General features: G+C 67.8%; 2 protein-coding genes across 3 annotated transcripts; both read right to left on the bottom strand.

The window, feature by feature from the left end:
- Window positions 1-2,016: 2,016 nt before the first annotated feature.
- On the bottom strand, window positions 2,017-3,802 carry DNLZ (DNL-type zinc finger). The gene is made up of 3 exons (XM_032866207.1): window positions 3,570-3,802; window positions 2,934-3,073; window positions 2,017-2,271 (listed from the first exon to the last, which is right to left on the bottom strand). The coding sequence occupies exons 1-3, from the start codon at window positions 3,768-3,770 to the stop codon at window positions 2,103-2,105; spliced, it is 510 nt and encodes a 169-aa protein (XP_032722098.1). The 5' UTR covers window positions 3,771-3,802; the 3' UTR covers window positions 2,017-2,102.
- Window positions 3,803-3,980: 178 nt separating this feature from the next.
- On the bottom strand, window positions 3,981-11,900 carry CARD9 (caspase recruitment domain family member 9). Of its 2 annotated transcripts, XM_032866205.1 has the most exons (13): window positions 11,809-11,900; window positions 10,442-10,639; window positions 10,131-10,268; window positions 9,254-9,558; window positions 9,009-9,188; window positions 8,703-8,846; window positions 8,279-8,404; window positions 6,735-6,926; window positions 6,287-6,328; window positions 6,030-6,075; window positions 4,754-4,830; window positions 4,279-4,355; window positions 3,981-4,184 (listed from the first exon to the last, which is right to left on the bottom strand). In XM_032866205.1, the coding sequence occupies exons 2-13, from the start codon at window positions 10,623-10,625 to the stop codon at window positions 4,085-4,087; spliced, it is 1,611 nt and encodes a 536-aa protein (XP_032722096.1). In that variant the 5' UTR covers window positions 10,626-10,639; window positions 11,809-11,900; the 3' UTR covers window positions 3,981-4,084. The 2 variants fall into 2 exon arrangements, with proteins under 2 accessions (XP_032722096.1, XP_032722097.1); XM_032866206.1 differs by lacking the exon at window positions 11,809-11,900 and having other exon boundaries at window positions 10,442-10,751.
- Window positions 11,901-13,032: the final 1,132 nt, after the last annotated feature.

Genomic DNA, 13,032 nt, shown 5'->3' with positions numbered 1-13,032 from the left:
AAGCCTACCCCCACAATGGTGCCAGCCAGCCACCTGGTGGCAGGTTTGTTCCATTCTCCACACTGGGAGTGGCTGTGCTAAGTGGACAGAGTCACACAGTGTCCAGGAGCGCTTGCCTCTCCAGTTCTGAGTTCTCAGCAGTAGCAGAGCCGTGGCCCACCTGCCCAGGACCTGCTCGGGGCCACGGAACAAGGTGCAGAGCGCCTATGATGTCGCGCCCATGATGTCACACCCCTGGCACCACGGGCCGATGAGTGCAACAGAGCCGTCTGCGAAGACAGGGAGCCAGCTTGGGGAGACACCCCCAGCAGACACCCCAACCCCCAGCTGCTCTATGGCGCTGTGTCCCCAGGAGGAAAGCGGAGGGGTCCGTGGACCCAGCGAGGTAGGAGGTGCCTCACTCACCTCTCCTGTAGTGACCCGCTGGGCCCGGGGCACCTGCCTGACCACAGGAGGCTGCACAGCCGGGCGGGAGTGGGGGTCGGGAGACCCCTGAGGTGAGGGTGGACCGGGGAGGCCAAAAGCAGGTTGGGAGGGAGGTCTGCAGGGAGGACCACAGTCAGGACATGCCCACAGAGGGGGCACCCCCAGGGGCCCCGGGGGACTGTCACAGAGCCTCTGACCCGACAGTCCTTGGTGCTTTGGGAACCCGGGCACCCAGAGAAGGTGGCTCTGCTACGGGGCGCCGCGCTGCCACTCAGTGCCTCCAGGAGCTGTGGTTTCCCGGGGACGCAATAGTGTGGACCGTCTCAGGAGCTCGGTAGTGGGGCCCCCCTTGTTGTCTGGTACCTGGCCATGGGGTGCATTCAGCCCCTCCAGGGTCAGTGGGGCCTGGATGTCAAGCATCAGAATACAGGAAAATATAAACGTGGCCTATCCCCACGTCCACACCCCGGCCTCAGTTTCCCCATCTGTGGAGAGAGGAATTGGCCCGGGGCCGCCGTCCTCTGTCCAGCTTGGCACTGTTAGATCCAGCGGGCTCCCAGGGGACAGCGAGGCAGCCAGGCACAGGCCCGGCCCTGCCTCCCGAGGCCCATGGGGAGGGGCAGGCGCAGGGGCTGGCTCAGCCTCCAGGCCAAGTCTCCGGGAGGGAGGCTCTGAGGGGGATAATAGGTGGTTGTTTTCTCGGGGAAAGACAGGGGGTAATCGAGTCGCACACACTGCCAGCGCCCCAGGGAACAATGGCAGAGCCCGGGGCGCTGACGCAGTGCTCCAATGCTCCATGACCTGCGGGGCCGTGCCTGGTGACTAATGGTGAAGGTCACACTTCTGGAAATACCCACGCTCCTCCCATAAACACAGCACATCCTGAACAAGCCGTCAGACAGGGCTGGGAGACAAACCGCACGCCCCTGGGGGCAGGGCCCACGTGGGGCACGCGGCCCACCGAGATTCCCACCCCCATCTTGCCACCACGGCCGCCCAGGCCCCCGTGGTCACGCTGAGCAGCCTGATGTGCGGACCCCCTCTGGCCCGCAGCCAAGGGTCAGGGCCGAGGGCCGCGCAGGCTCCCCGGTACCCCCGCAGGAAGCATCGGGGTTGGCAGGGGCGCGGGAGGAGCGGGAACTGGGAGGATCTCCCCATGTCTGGCCAGATGGGACCCACGGTGGGTGCTGCCCCCCAGGAAGAGTGGCTGATTGGCCATGCCTTCCAGGTCCCCGCCAGGCCCAGCAAGCCCGGGGTCCCAGCCTACAGAGCACGTCCCCGCTGCCCCATGCCTGTCCCACGTCTGGTCTTCCTGGCCTTCCACCTAACAGGGTCTCCCATCTTCATCCGGTGGGAAGGCACAGTTCAGAGAGCAGAGGGACCCGTCCGGGGACACCGGCCACAGCCAGGGGGCTCAGGCTCCCCACCCCGTCTCCTCCCACACAGACACAGCTGACCACAGGCAAGTACAGGGCCCGTCCTCTGTGAAGAGGGACCGTGGAGGACCAGGACCACCACCTGGCAGAGGGCCCTGGAAGTCCTTCTGACTCCGGAACCAGGGACAAGAAGAAGGCGCCAGGCCCCACCACCTCCACAGGACGTGTGTTTATTGAGAGAAAACAGGCCAGCCCGGGAGGCCCTGGGCCAAAGCATCTTCCGGAAGGCAGAAGACAGAGTCAGCTGGGCTCCGTCTTGCCAGGATGAGTGGGGTCCTGGTCCTCACCCCCTTCTGGAGCAGGGGTGGATCTGGGGTTCCCGGCAGCCTCTAAAACCAGCTCTAGGGCCCCCTCGCCAGCCACTCGGCACACCTTCTCCCCTCTGGCCGCCAGGATTTCTTCAATATTCCTGAGAGAGAAGGAGGTGTCGTGACCCTCCCAGGACCCCCACCCTGTACCTGGGCTCTTCAGCACCACCCCAAGGGCAGCCCAGGGCCAGGCTGGAGCCGGGAGCGTGGGTCCCCACGCTGGTGTGGCCACGAGCCCCCCACATGCTGACCTCCGGACTCTTCAGAGCCCCCAGAAGCAGCTTTTACCAACCCGCCCTCAAGACGAACAGCCCAGGACCTCCAGCCAGGAGGCGCCTGCCCAGGGGGGTGCACACAGCCTCACACACACCCCGAGTCTGGCGAGACCAACCAGCCAGCGGGGGCAGAGAACGCGAGTGAGGCACTAGGCCCCCCACCGGAGCTGACTCTCCACACCTCTCTGTGGGGACGAGGGAGCCCACGACAAGAGGGAATCAGCCCAGCGCGCCCCTCACTTCACAGTCCCGACCCTAACAGGCCAGCGGTGAGGGCCACGGGAGGCTGAGCCCATCCCTGCCCAAGTCATTCCTGGTTTCCCCGAAACTCAAACCCAAAGCCCCTCCTGTGCCGAGGAGGCTGGGGGCGCAGGCTCCCCGGGGCTCCCGACAGGAGGGGGGATAGGCGGACGCGCGGTGGGGCCCCGACCCTGCAGGCCAGCCCACGTGCATGGGCCTGTCCTCCCACCCGGCCCGCGGGGCCTCACCTCTTCCCATCCAGGTCTGAGAACCAGCCCAGGTTGTCGGCGATGACGTGGTGCTTCTGGCAGCCGGGGCAGGTCACAATAACCACGCCCCGGTGATAGGCCAGCTTGGAGATGCGCTTGGAGGACCTGCTCCCACACACCTGGGGACACCCGCAGCCCAGGTGACGCCATGTGCCTGGCCCCGCCCCTCAGGAAGACCCCGCCCCCTCTGAGGATCGACTTCAACCGGGGCCGGGCCTTCTCCGCCTCCTGAGACAGCGCACCGACGCGGTGTGCTGGGCCCCGCCCCCGGGGACGGCTCCACCCCATCTCGGAAAGGCCCCGCCCCTGGGGATGGCTCCACCCTTCTCCCAGAAAAACCCCGCCCCCGGGAAAGGCTCCACCTCTCTCCCGGAAAGACCCCGCCCCCGGGGACGGCTCTACCTCTCCTGGAAAGACCGCACCCCCGGGGACAGCTCCACCCCCTCTCGGAAAGGCCCCGCCCTCGGGGACAGCTCCACCCCTCTCCCGGAAAGGCCCCGCCCCCAGTACAGCTCCACCCCTCTCCCGGAAAGGCCCCGCCCTCGGGGACGGCTCCACCCCTCCATACTGTTCTCCGCTCCCGGGGAGCCAGTTTCGCACCCGTCGCACGCTCACCTTGCAAGTGTAGACAAGCTGGTAGTGCGCGGCCCCGGGCCCCGAGCTCAAACGCCGCCAGCCCCAGAGCCCGACCCCGGCCTGCCTTCTCTCCGCAGCCTCCGGGCCGCCCCCGCGTCCCCACAAACCCCTCAGGCCGGGCCCCTGGGGCCACCTGCGGCTCAGTAGCGGCGGCACGCGGCTCAGCGCAGCCCGCAGCATTCCGCCCTCCGACGTCGGCTGCCCCGCCCCGCCCCCCCTCCACGCGGCTGAAGCCGCGCTGTCGCCATCTTGGAAGCGGGCACGCGGCGTGAACGGCCCTTTTCGGCTTCCGTCCGCCGACTGGCAGGCCGCGCTCTGCTGCCCCCTGGAGGCGGGAGGTGCGCGCGCAGCTCGGGGTGTACGCGGGAGCGAGGCGGGCGGAGGACACGGTACCGGACCCCGGCCGTTTATTCACAGAAGTGCATCTGACAGTGCTGCCCGCCCAGAGCACGCCCCCCGGCCCGGCCCGGCGTGGGCCCCGCGCGCGGGGCTGGCTAGGAGCCCTCGGTGTCGGTGTTGTCGCTGCCCGTGGTGTTCTCCCAGTCCGCCTCCGCCGGCCGCGCGCCGGGCTGCATCTTCCGGAGCGCGCGCTTCCTGCGGGGCGAGCGCGTGTCCGCGGGCCGACCGCGCCCCCGCCCCCCACGCCTGGCCAGCCCCCCCGGGGCCGCCCCCTGCCCGCGTGGCGCACCTGCGGTAGTTCTCGAAGCTCTCCTTGAGGCGCCGCCGCTCCTTCTCGGGGGGCTCCCCGCCACTCGGGCCCGCGTCCTGGGAGAGGAGCGGGGCTCAGGCCGCTGGAGCGTTGGGGGTTCCCCGCCCCGCGACCGCGCAGCCCGCGTCCGGAGGACCGCGCAGAGCCGGGACGCACGGCCTGCCGGCAAGCCGCGCCGCGGGCCGGAGTCCTGGTGTCGCCACGCCCCGGGACCTCGAACACAGGCTCCCGACGGCTGCCACGCCCGGCCCGCTGTCCCCTGCCTGCTCCCGCTGCCCCCTGCCGCAGCCACAAGTGGGGACTCGGCTCCAGGCTTGTGCAGCCCAGAGCCCGTGGGCGGAGACCCCTGCCATCACCCCCAGGCGTCCAGCTTGAACAGTCGGCCACACAGCTCAGTCACAGAGGCCCGTGCCAGCGGCACCCCTGGGCAGCAGGGCCCCGGGGGCAGCCTTACATTGGGGGTCAGGGAAAGATGCTCCTCCTGCAGAGCCGCAAAGGGCTGCTGTGGGCTGTCCCCGTCGGCCGGGCCACCTGGAATGGAGGAGTAGGCCTGTGGGTCCTCCCCAGCTGTTGGGACCACACCTGGCCACCTCCTCTCCCCTGAAGCTGCCAGGCCAGTCCTGCACCATCTCCCGGGCCCTCGCTTGAACCCCAAGAGGCCTCCCATTGTGTACACAAGAGGACTGGAGCTCAGAGATGTCAATACCTACTCTGGACCCTCTAAGCAGGCAGAGGCTGCTGGAAGCCCACCAGGGCCCCACCATTGAGCTCTGCTCCCAGCAGTTGGGAGCACAACATTCCAAGCTGCCTGGCCCCTTCAAGATCTGCCAGGGCCTGGATGGGCTCAGGGCTCTCAGGACCGTCAGACAGAAGGTGCTAGATGGACTGGTTCCCCCTACACTGGCCAGGATGGGAGTCTGGACATCTAGTCTCACGAACGTCACAGGGGGAAAGACCCCAATCCAGGTCTCTCCCGGGGCTGGCACTTTCCCTTCCTCGGCTTCTGACCCTGAAGCCCGCCCCAGCTCCTTCAAGGGGCCACACCAACCCTGGGCTGGGCCTCCCAGGGTCTCCCCCTACCACTCACTGCCTGCTGGGTCCTGCCCACCTGTCCCCATGTTGGGGCTCCATGGCCTGAAGTTCAGGTCTCTGGGCAGCGTTGGACTGCTCTGCTCCCTCACTTCTGCACTGGCTGTCCCTCTGGTGGCTGGCCTGAGCCTGAGGAGGTCCATCTGGCTTCCCATGCCACCTCCCCACCTCCCCTCTGGCAGCCACCTTCAGAATGAACGCCTCGACCCCTTGTCACCCTTCGTCACTCCCCAGGCCATCTCTCTGCCATCTCTGTGCCTGGCCCTGAGACGCCCCCTTCCCCCCTGTTTGCATCTCCCACACTCGCTGGCAGACTCCCCCCCACCCCGCCGCCACCCCCTGCCCAAGCGGAAGCTCAGGGAGAGCAAGGTGCCTCTGCTGCATTCCTGGGCCCAGAGTGGGCTCTGATGGAGGGACGCGTTCTCAACATCAGAACTGGGGTGCAGGCCCCCCACACCTGGCTCGTTTGCTTGCTGGGGAGCCTGGGGGTCACTCGTCCCTCTAAGCCTCAATGTGCCCATCTGTAAAGCAGGCTTGTGAGGTCAGTGGGAGAGGGCTGTCCCCTGTCAGGACTGGTGCTGAGTAAGGTGACAAAGAGGCCTCGGCCGGACTCATCCACGAGAAGCTGCCCCCCTCCTCACCTTTGCCTGAGAGCTGGACAGCCTCCAGGTCCAGGGGGAGCGAGAGCTACCAGGGAGAGAGATGGGCGTCGTTAGACCGCCACCCCCCGGGACCCACCTGACCTACCGCGCTGTTTCTCAGCGAGCTGGCAGGAAGGGCCTGCCTGCCCCAAGGACCCAAAGGCGGTCAGCCCACCCGGCTGGGGCCTGGGAGGAGAGCAACTGGCCCAGCTCCCATAGGGGATGGTGGCCTGGAGCCCACCGAGGGTCACACGCACCTCCTGGGAGTTCCTGGGTGAGCTGTCCTCCAGGTCAGAGCTCTGTGGTCACAGAAGGAGTCGGTCAGCAGGCCGTGGGGAAACCCAGCCACCCCCAGGGCCTGGGGTGGGGTGGGGCTTGGTGAGGGGTTCCCAGGCCAGCCCCTGTCCTCAAGGGGGCCTCTCTCCAGGCCGTGGCCGGCGCTGGCACCCCAGAACACCCCTCTCTCCCCCTCCTGACCCCCAGAGTGGCCTGCCAGGTTCTGAGCTGAGGGGGCTCAGAAGGCCACCCGTGGTGCAGTAGCCAAGCCAGGCCTGGACCTGGGCTGCCTGGAGTCCCCTCCTTTGGGCTCTGGTGTCTCTGGGGACTCCCTTGCCCCTGAAGGCCAGTCCCCTGGGCTCTACCGTGGCAGGGCTGCCACTCTGAGCAGTGGGCACTACGAAGGCCCCCAGCCCCCAGGAGGCCCACCAGGACGAGCGCGTCCAGCTGCTGCCGCCTGAGCCTGCCCTCCGCGGCCAGCAGCTGGCCCTCACGCTGGAACAGCTGGAGCTGCAGGTCGTCTGCCTTCTCGGTCAGCTCCCGGACCTGCTTCCGCAGTGCGTCCTTCTCCTGCAGGCTCCGCGAGTGCTGTGCGTGCAGCTCCTCCCGCGTGGCGATGGCCTGCGGGGACCATGGCGCTGGGAGACCCCGGCCCCGAGCCCCCCTCCTCGCCCCCCTCCTCGCCCCCCTCGGCCCAGTCCGTGCTTGAAGGCTCGCAGGAGTACGGGAAGCCGAGGGTGCCGGGAACATGTGGGGAAATCTTCCAGCCCCAAACCCAGAATAGCCCCCGCCCGTCCCCACGCAGCCCAGGGGCACACCCCCTCCCCCGCGCTCATGCCCCTCACACGGCTTTGCCCGCCTGCGGGCGACGGTGCTTTACGGCCCATCCCTCTGTACACACCGGCCAGACCACACCCAAGGACACAGCTCTGACCCCTGCCGAGCGGCCAATGGGAGCCGGCCCGCCGCCCGGAGGCTAAGTCACGTGCCCTGGAGCCCTCGGCCTGAAACAGCCAGGACTGGAGGAATCACCGCAAACTGCCTTCATTTCTGTCCCTGCTTCTGACTTAGGACCAGCCGGAGAGAATCCTAGCTGCTTACCGGGGCTGCCCGGCTCCAGCGTCCCTGGCTAGTGGCCTGCCTTTGGTGGCTACAGTGACCCCTCTCCTCTGCCTGCCCCCGAGGGAAGGTGAGAGCCCCACTCCCCGGCCTGGTAGCATTGCTTCCCGCTTCCTACCACCGCCTGTGCCCTCAAGGCAGCCCCCGTGCCCCAAGCTCACTCTGCACACTCCGGCCCCCACGGGGCGGTTTTCTGACATGGGACTGCAGAGCTAGAGGTCCCTAGCACAGGCTGCCGGTCCCCTCCGGACAGTCACCAAAGCACCCACCATACCTGACCAGAAAGGACCCCACATGATGTGGCGGGAAGGTGGCAGAAAGCAGTGATGGGGACCCAGTCCAGACGGACTCCCGCCCCCGGTCCCCAGGAACACAGCCAGCCCACGAAAGGGCCAACAGTGTTTGAAGTTAAAAAAGCTATTTCTGGGGCACCTGGGCGGCTCTGTTGGGTGAGCGTCCCACACTTGACTCCGGCTCAGGTCATCGTCTCAGGTAGCAAGATCGAGCCCCACTCAGCCAAGAGTCTGCTTGGGAGTCTCTCTCCCTCGCCCCCTCACCCACGCACGCTCTCTCGCTCTCTCTAAAATCAGTAAATCTTCAAAAAAAAAAAAAAAAAAAAAACAACAAACCTATTTGCCAAACAAGAGAGCTTCCCGTTTCGTAAGACAAACGTGGAACTATATGTACTTCGGAAAGAATCTGGAAGTACGACCGCCGGTGGAGCGGTTTTCCTGGCGGCGAGGGAAGGGTTCTCCTTCCGGGTGTTCCCGGTTGCCCCGAGCTCTCTGACAAGCGCCTTCCCCTGAAAGGGCGAAGGGCGAGGCGCTCTGCCCCCAGGGTGGGAGGCGGCCTACCTGGTCCCTCTCACTGGCCACCTCCTCCATCTGCCGCAGCACGGCCTCGATGCGGTCCTTGTACATCTCGGAGTCCTTCCGGAGGGCCAGGCACTGCAGCTCCAACATCTCCTTCTCCTCCACGCACTGCGGGAGCGGGCAGCTAGCCCCCGCCCCGGCCCCTTGCCCGCCCCGGCCCCTTGCCCGCCCGTTCTGGCTCCTGGTCAGGCCCGGCGGGGGGAGGGGGCCGCTGCAGGAGCCCCTGGGTCCCTGCCGGCCTTGAACTTCCAGAACAAAGGCGGGGCCTGGCCATCCTGGGGGAGTGCGGGCCAGGAGCGGGGGAGGAGACCACGCCCCTGCACCTCCAGGAAGGGGTGAAGTGGGGGTGTGGATCCCAGGGGCTGTGTGGACACGGGGCAGTCCCTCAGCCCAGCCGGCCACGTACCCGGGCGTGCAGGGCCTCGCCCTGCCGCAGGGCCCTGCGCAGAGACAGGATGGTGTCGGCCTGCTCTTGGTGGTCCCGCAGCGCTTGCCTCCAGTCCTCCTCCAGCACCTGGACGTAGGGGCTGCTCTTGTCCGGCCTCCCTTCCTGGGGGCGGTGAACAGGATGGAGCGGCAGGAGGCAGCTAAGCGCGAGCGGCCCTGCTCTGGGACCAGCGTCCTGCCGGGCCGTCCAGCTCCCCCGAGCACTGCCCCACCCGCCTGGGGCCCCCGGCTCCTGGCCGGGCCCGCCCTGCCGGCCGCCCCCCACCTGCACGGAGGCCTCCAGCTCCTGCACGCGCGCCCGCAGCAGCGTCTTCTCCTGCTGCAGCTCCCACACCAGCTCCTGGCTGGGCCGCTGCTCCACCGCGTGCCGCAGCTTCAGCGTGTTCCTGCGCTCCACCCGGCAGTCGTCCTCCGCCCGCATGAGGCAGTGCCTGAGCCGCTCCACCTGCGGGCACACGCGTCAGCCGGCCCGCCTTGCCCCGGCGCCCGGCCACCCTCCGCCCCGGGCACCTCGAGCTGCAGGTCGCGGCTGTGGGTGAGCGCAGCGCCCTTCTCCTCGCTCCGGCGGGCCAGGCGCAGGGCCAGGTCATAGTTCTCCTCCTTGCAGCGCCGGAGCTCGCGGGCGCCGGCCTCGCACTCCTCCCGGAGCCGCTGCGCGCGCTCCTGGTGCTTGCGGAGCAGCCCGTCCTTCAGCCGCAGCTCGGCCGCCAGCTCGTCCCGGGCGCCCAGCCTCTGCGTCAGCTCCTGCACCCTCCTCTGCAGCTTTAGCACCTCGCTCATCAGCAGCTGCGTCAGGCCCGACTCCCCCGATGCGTCTGTGACGGCTGGGCCGCGTCAGAGGGCCCGCCCGGCCCGCGGCCGCCCCGCCGCGCCCTCACCCTGCCGCACCCCAGGCCCGAGGGCCGGCCGGGCCCCTCCAAGAGACACAGGGCCCGGCCGAGAGGCCACCCCGAGGTGCTGGTGCTCCCCTCTGAGGACACAAGCGGAGCCCCTGACCCACCCCGCGGCCCAGCCCCGGGGCCCATCCCCTGGCCCACCCCGCAGCATGGGAGCCCTCAGGCCAGGTACCCTCCCGCTTCAGCTCATTTTGTCACGATCTTGACTGGGAGGTGAGAGGACATGCGTCCAGGCCAGGGAAAGCGTGGCTTTGCCCGTTGGTAGCACCAGTAGACGCCCGTCCTTCCAGGAGCTGAGGCTTTGGTGGGGTCAGACAGAGGGGTTCTGACCCGTAAGTCAGCCTGCGCCCCCCCCCCCCCGGTGTGGGCCTGCCTTTCCTCCAGCAGAGAGAGGAGCAGGACGGAGCCCTGCGCCCCTTACACTTGCTCTTGTCCCCGGTTTGTCCGTCAGGCCAGCCTCAGCGGCCTGCCTGTGGGGTCCCATGCCTCACCGATGATCATGGAGAAGACTCGGGTAGGCTCCTTGCCCGTGACCTTCTTGTAGAGCTGCGGGTAGTAGAGCTCCAGGCTCTCGAGGAAGGCCACGTAGCCCTTGTGGCCAGTCCGCTGCAGGATGTCCAGGAGCACGCCTGAAACCACAGAGCCTAGCTGGGCCGTGGCCGTCCTGCCTGCCCGCCCTGGGCTCTCCCCTGGGGCCTCTGCTGTGCCCAGAAGCGCCACCGCTCCCCACGGGCGGGACCGGACGCGGGTGCTGGGGGTGCCCGTTGCTGTGCCCGGCGCTCCCGGCCGAGGCAGCACTGACCCACTTTCCGCTTGCGGATGACCAGGTTGGGGTCACTGAGCACCTGCTCCTCGTCGTCAGGGCTCAGCACCTTGCACTGGCGCAGGTAGGGCGTGATGCGCGAGGGGTCGATGATGGAGATGAGCTTCACGCGGAAGCTCTCCAGAGCGCCCCAGCACTGGTCCTCGTTCTCATAGTCTGACATGGCGATGGTCACGGCTGCGGTCAGCGGGAGAGCTGCTGGGAGGGACAGCCACACGCCGGGCCCTGGCCTCACCCGCCCCGGCCCTCCCTGCTCTGTGCTGGTGCCGAGACCTGGGCTCTGCTGTCACTCCCCCGGCACCTGGGCTCTCTCTGTCCCTGAGTCGCTCTGATGATGGTAGGGGAAGACATGGAGGGCTCCAGAGACAGGTGGCATCTGAGAACACCGCACACCCCGCACCGTGGCCCTGCTCTGGGCTCTGCACTCCCTATCCCGAAAGTGTGGGGCTGCTGGGCCACCGCCTCCTACCCACTGCCTGGGCCTCCCCAGGCTGAGGCCACGAGCCCGAGGCAGTGACTCGCCCGCCTGTGCCTGCGTGCCAGGCAGGGCTGTGGGGGACTTCCTCCTTCCTGGACGTGGCACCCACTCAGAGCCTAGCCCCACCACCTCCTCTCCTTCCGGCGGCTGCAGGCGGCTGGTGGTGCAACCATGGACCGCCCACGGGACAGTCAGGCCCGCCGTCCCGGGAGGGGCCGCTGCATCACCCACAACCAGCCCCAGCGCCGCTCTGGTGCCCTCTGTGGGCTCTCAGGTCCCGGGTGCCAGACACCTCGGGGGTCCTCTCCCTCTCCCACTCGGGCACCATTGTGCCAGCTTGCCAAGGGGGCCATCCGTGTTGGGACCATCCACTGTGGCTCCCTTCCACCAGCGGGAGTGGGAACCACTGTCTGGAGGCCTGGGCCAAGCCAGAAGCTGGCGCCTGGTGGTGGGACCAGAGCTGCTGACCCGCTGCCTCAGAGAGCCCTCAGCTGGCGTGGGAACGTGGTTTCCAGCCAGAGGAGCTAGACAGCACTCCCCAGGCTCCAGGGGGCAGCCGGCGGGGTCTTTGCAGGAGTCTCTCTGACTTCCCGCGGCCCTCAGTCTCCCCATCCAGCCAGAGGCGAACTCCAGCAACTCAGTGGATGGCCCTTGGGACATTGGGCCTGTTCCCTGCCTTCGCCGCACCTGACCCCCTGCTGCTGAGTCCACAGAGATGAACGAGCAGGTACCACGTGGCGGTGAAAGCGGACGAGGCAGAAGAGTTGAGGTCACTTGCTGCCCTTCTGGGGTTCTTGCCCCAGGAGCCCTGAGCAGAGGGACGGGCGTCTTCCTGGACACCTTCAGAAAGAGCAGCAGCCCTGCCTACCTCAAGGTCCTGCAGGGGTCCCTGCGCAGTGGGATGTGGGTCAGCCTGGGCCACCCTGGTCCGATGAGCGGGAGGAGGTGCAACTGGCAGAGCCCGGGGGGAGAACTGTGCCTTCCTGACGGTGCTGGGGAGCTCCACGGGGCCCAGCAGGTCCTCCCCGAGGGAGCCGCTCCTGGGGCCTGCCTTCTGATTCGCCTGCCTGGCAGGGCCCGGGAGGCGGGGCGGAGGGAAGTGGAAGTCTTGCTCGGAGGCCTGGAGGCCCAGCCCTGGCGCCCACTAAGTGGAAGTGTGAGCAAAGACCCTCCCTGGAGCTGGAGGAAACCAGTGCACCGTCCAGTCTGCTCTGGCCTGGACGCCGGCTTCCGGAGGCTTCTCCAGCAGGGGCTGCCTGGGAACCAGCAGTGTGGGCAACCTGCAAGAGGAAGGTGGGGGTCCCGGCTCCGGGCGCTCCGCCGGGGCCTACACGTGCAGCCACCCACCGTGGGGACTTGATCCTAGGAGGGCTGCCATGCAGCGTCCAGAGGGCACGCAGCTGGAAAGGCCGCTGCGGCCAGCAGGCCAGGGACCTGGCCACGCTTGTCCCCCATGGTCTCCAGCCCACACCACAGCCAGCACAGCACTAGCCCGTCCCTTCCAGGAAGCATCTCCCCTCAGCCAGCTCTCTGCAGCGGGTTCCTGGGACCCCGACACCACACAAACTGCTTTCAGAAGGGCTGTTCCCCAGCCAGCAGAGGTCGGGCCAACCGTCAGGGCAGAAGGCCCCCTGCCCTGCTCATGCCGGGGAAAGCCCCAGGCCAATGCCTCACCAGCTGGAGACGCCGGCTGCCAGGCAGAGGCAACAGCTAGGGAGAGGCCGGGCAGTCGAGGTCCAGACCAGGGCTCCGGGCTCCACCACCCCAGGCAGTGCGTCTCTCCGCACCAGCTCCCTGCCCGCGGGCTTGCCATCCTGTCCCTGGGCCTCCCGCGCATCTGAGTCCGGCAGGCGCGGGCAGCCTGACGCCCACCCCCCAACCCTGCGGGTCTCCAGGAGGACAGGGGCTGACATCACGCTTCCAGGAGCAGCTGGTTCTGGGCCCTTGATGGAACTGCGACCACCAGTGTCCCTGTCACGGTGGGTGTTTGTAAAAACTCAACAACGGAAACATCATGTTGTGCTATCAGGAACTGGAAATCCGTAACAAAACGCTAACTGGAAAATCCCTAAACATTTGAAAATTACACAGA

Source organism: Lontra canadensis, unplaced genomic scaffold (assembly GCF_010015895.1).
Source record: "Lontra canadensis isolate GAN:19392208 unplaced genomic scaffold, GSC_riverotter_1.0 scaffold30, whole genome shotgun sequence".
Classification (NCBI taxonomy): domain Eukaryota; kingdom Metazoa; phylum Chordata; class Mammalia; order Carnivora; family Mustelidae; genus Lontra; species Lontra canadensis.
The sequence above is the reverse complement of the archived record's forward strand: the minus strand, read 5'-3'. Positions and strand labels throughout refer to the sequence as shown.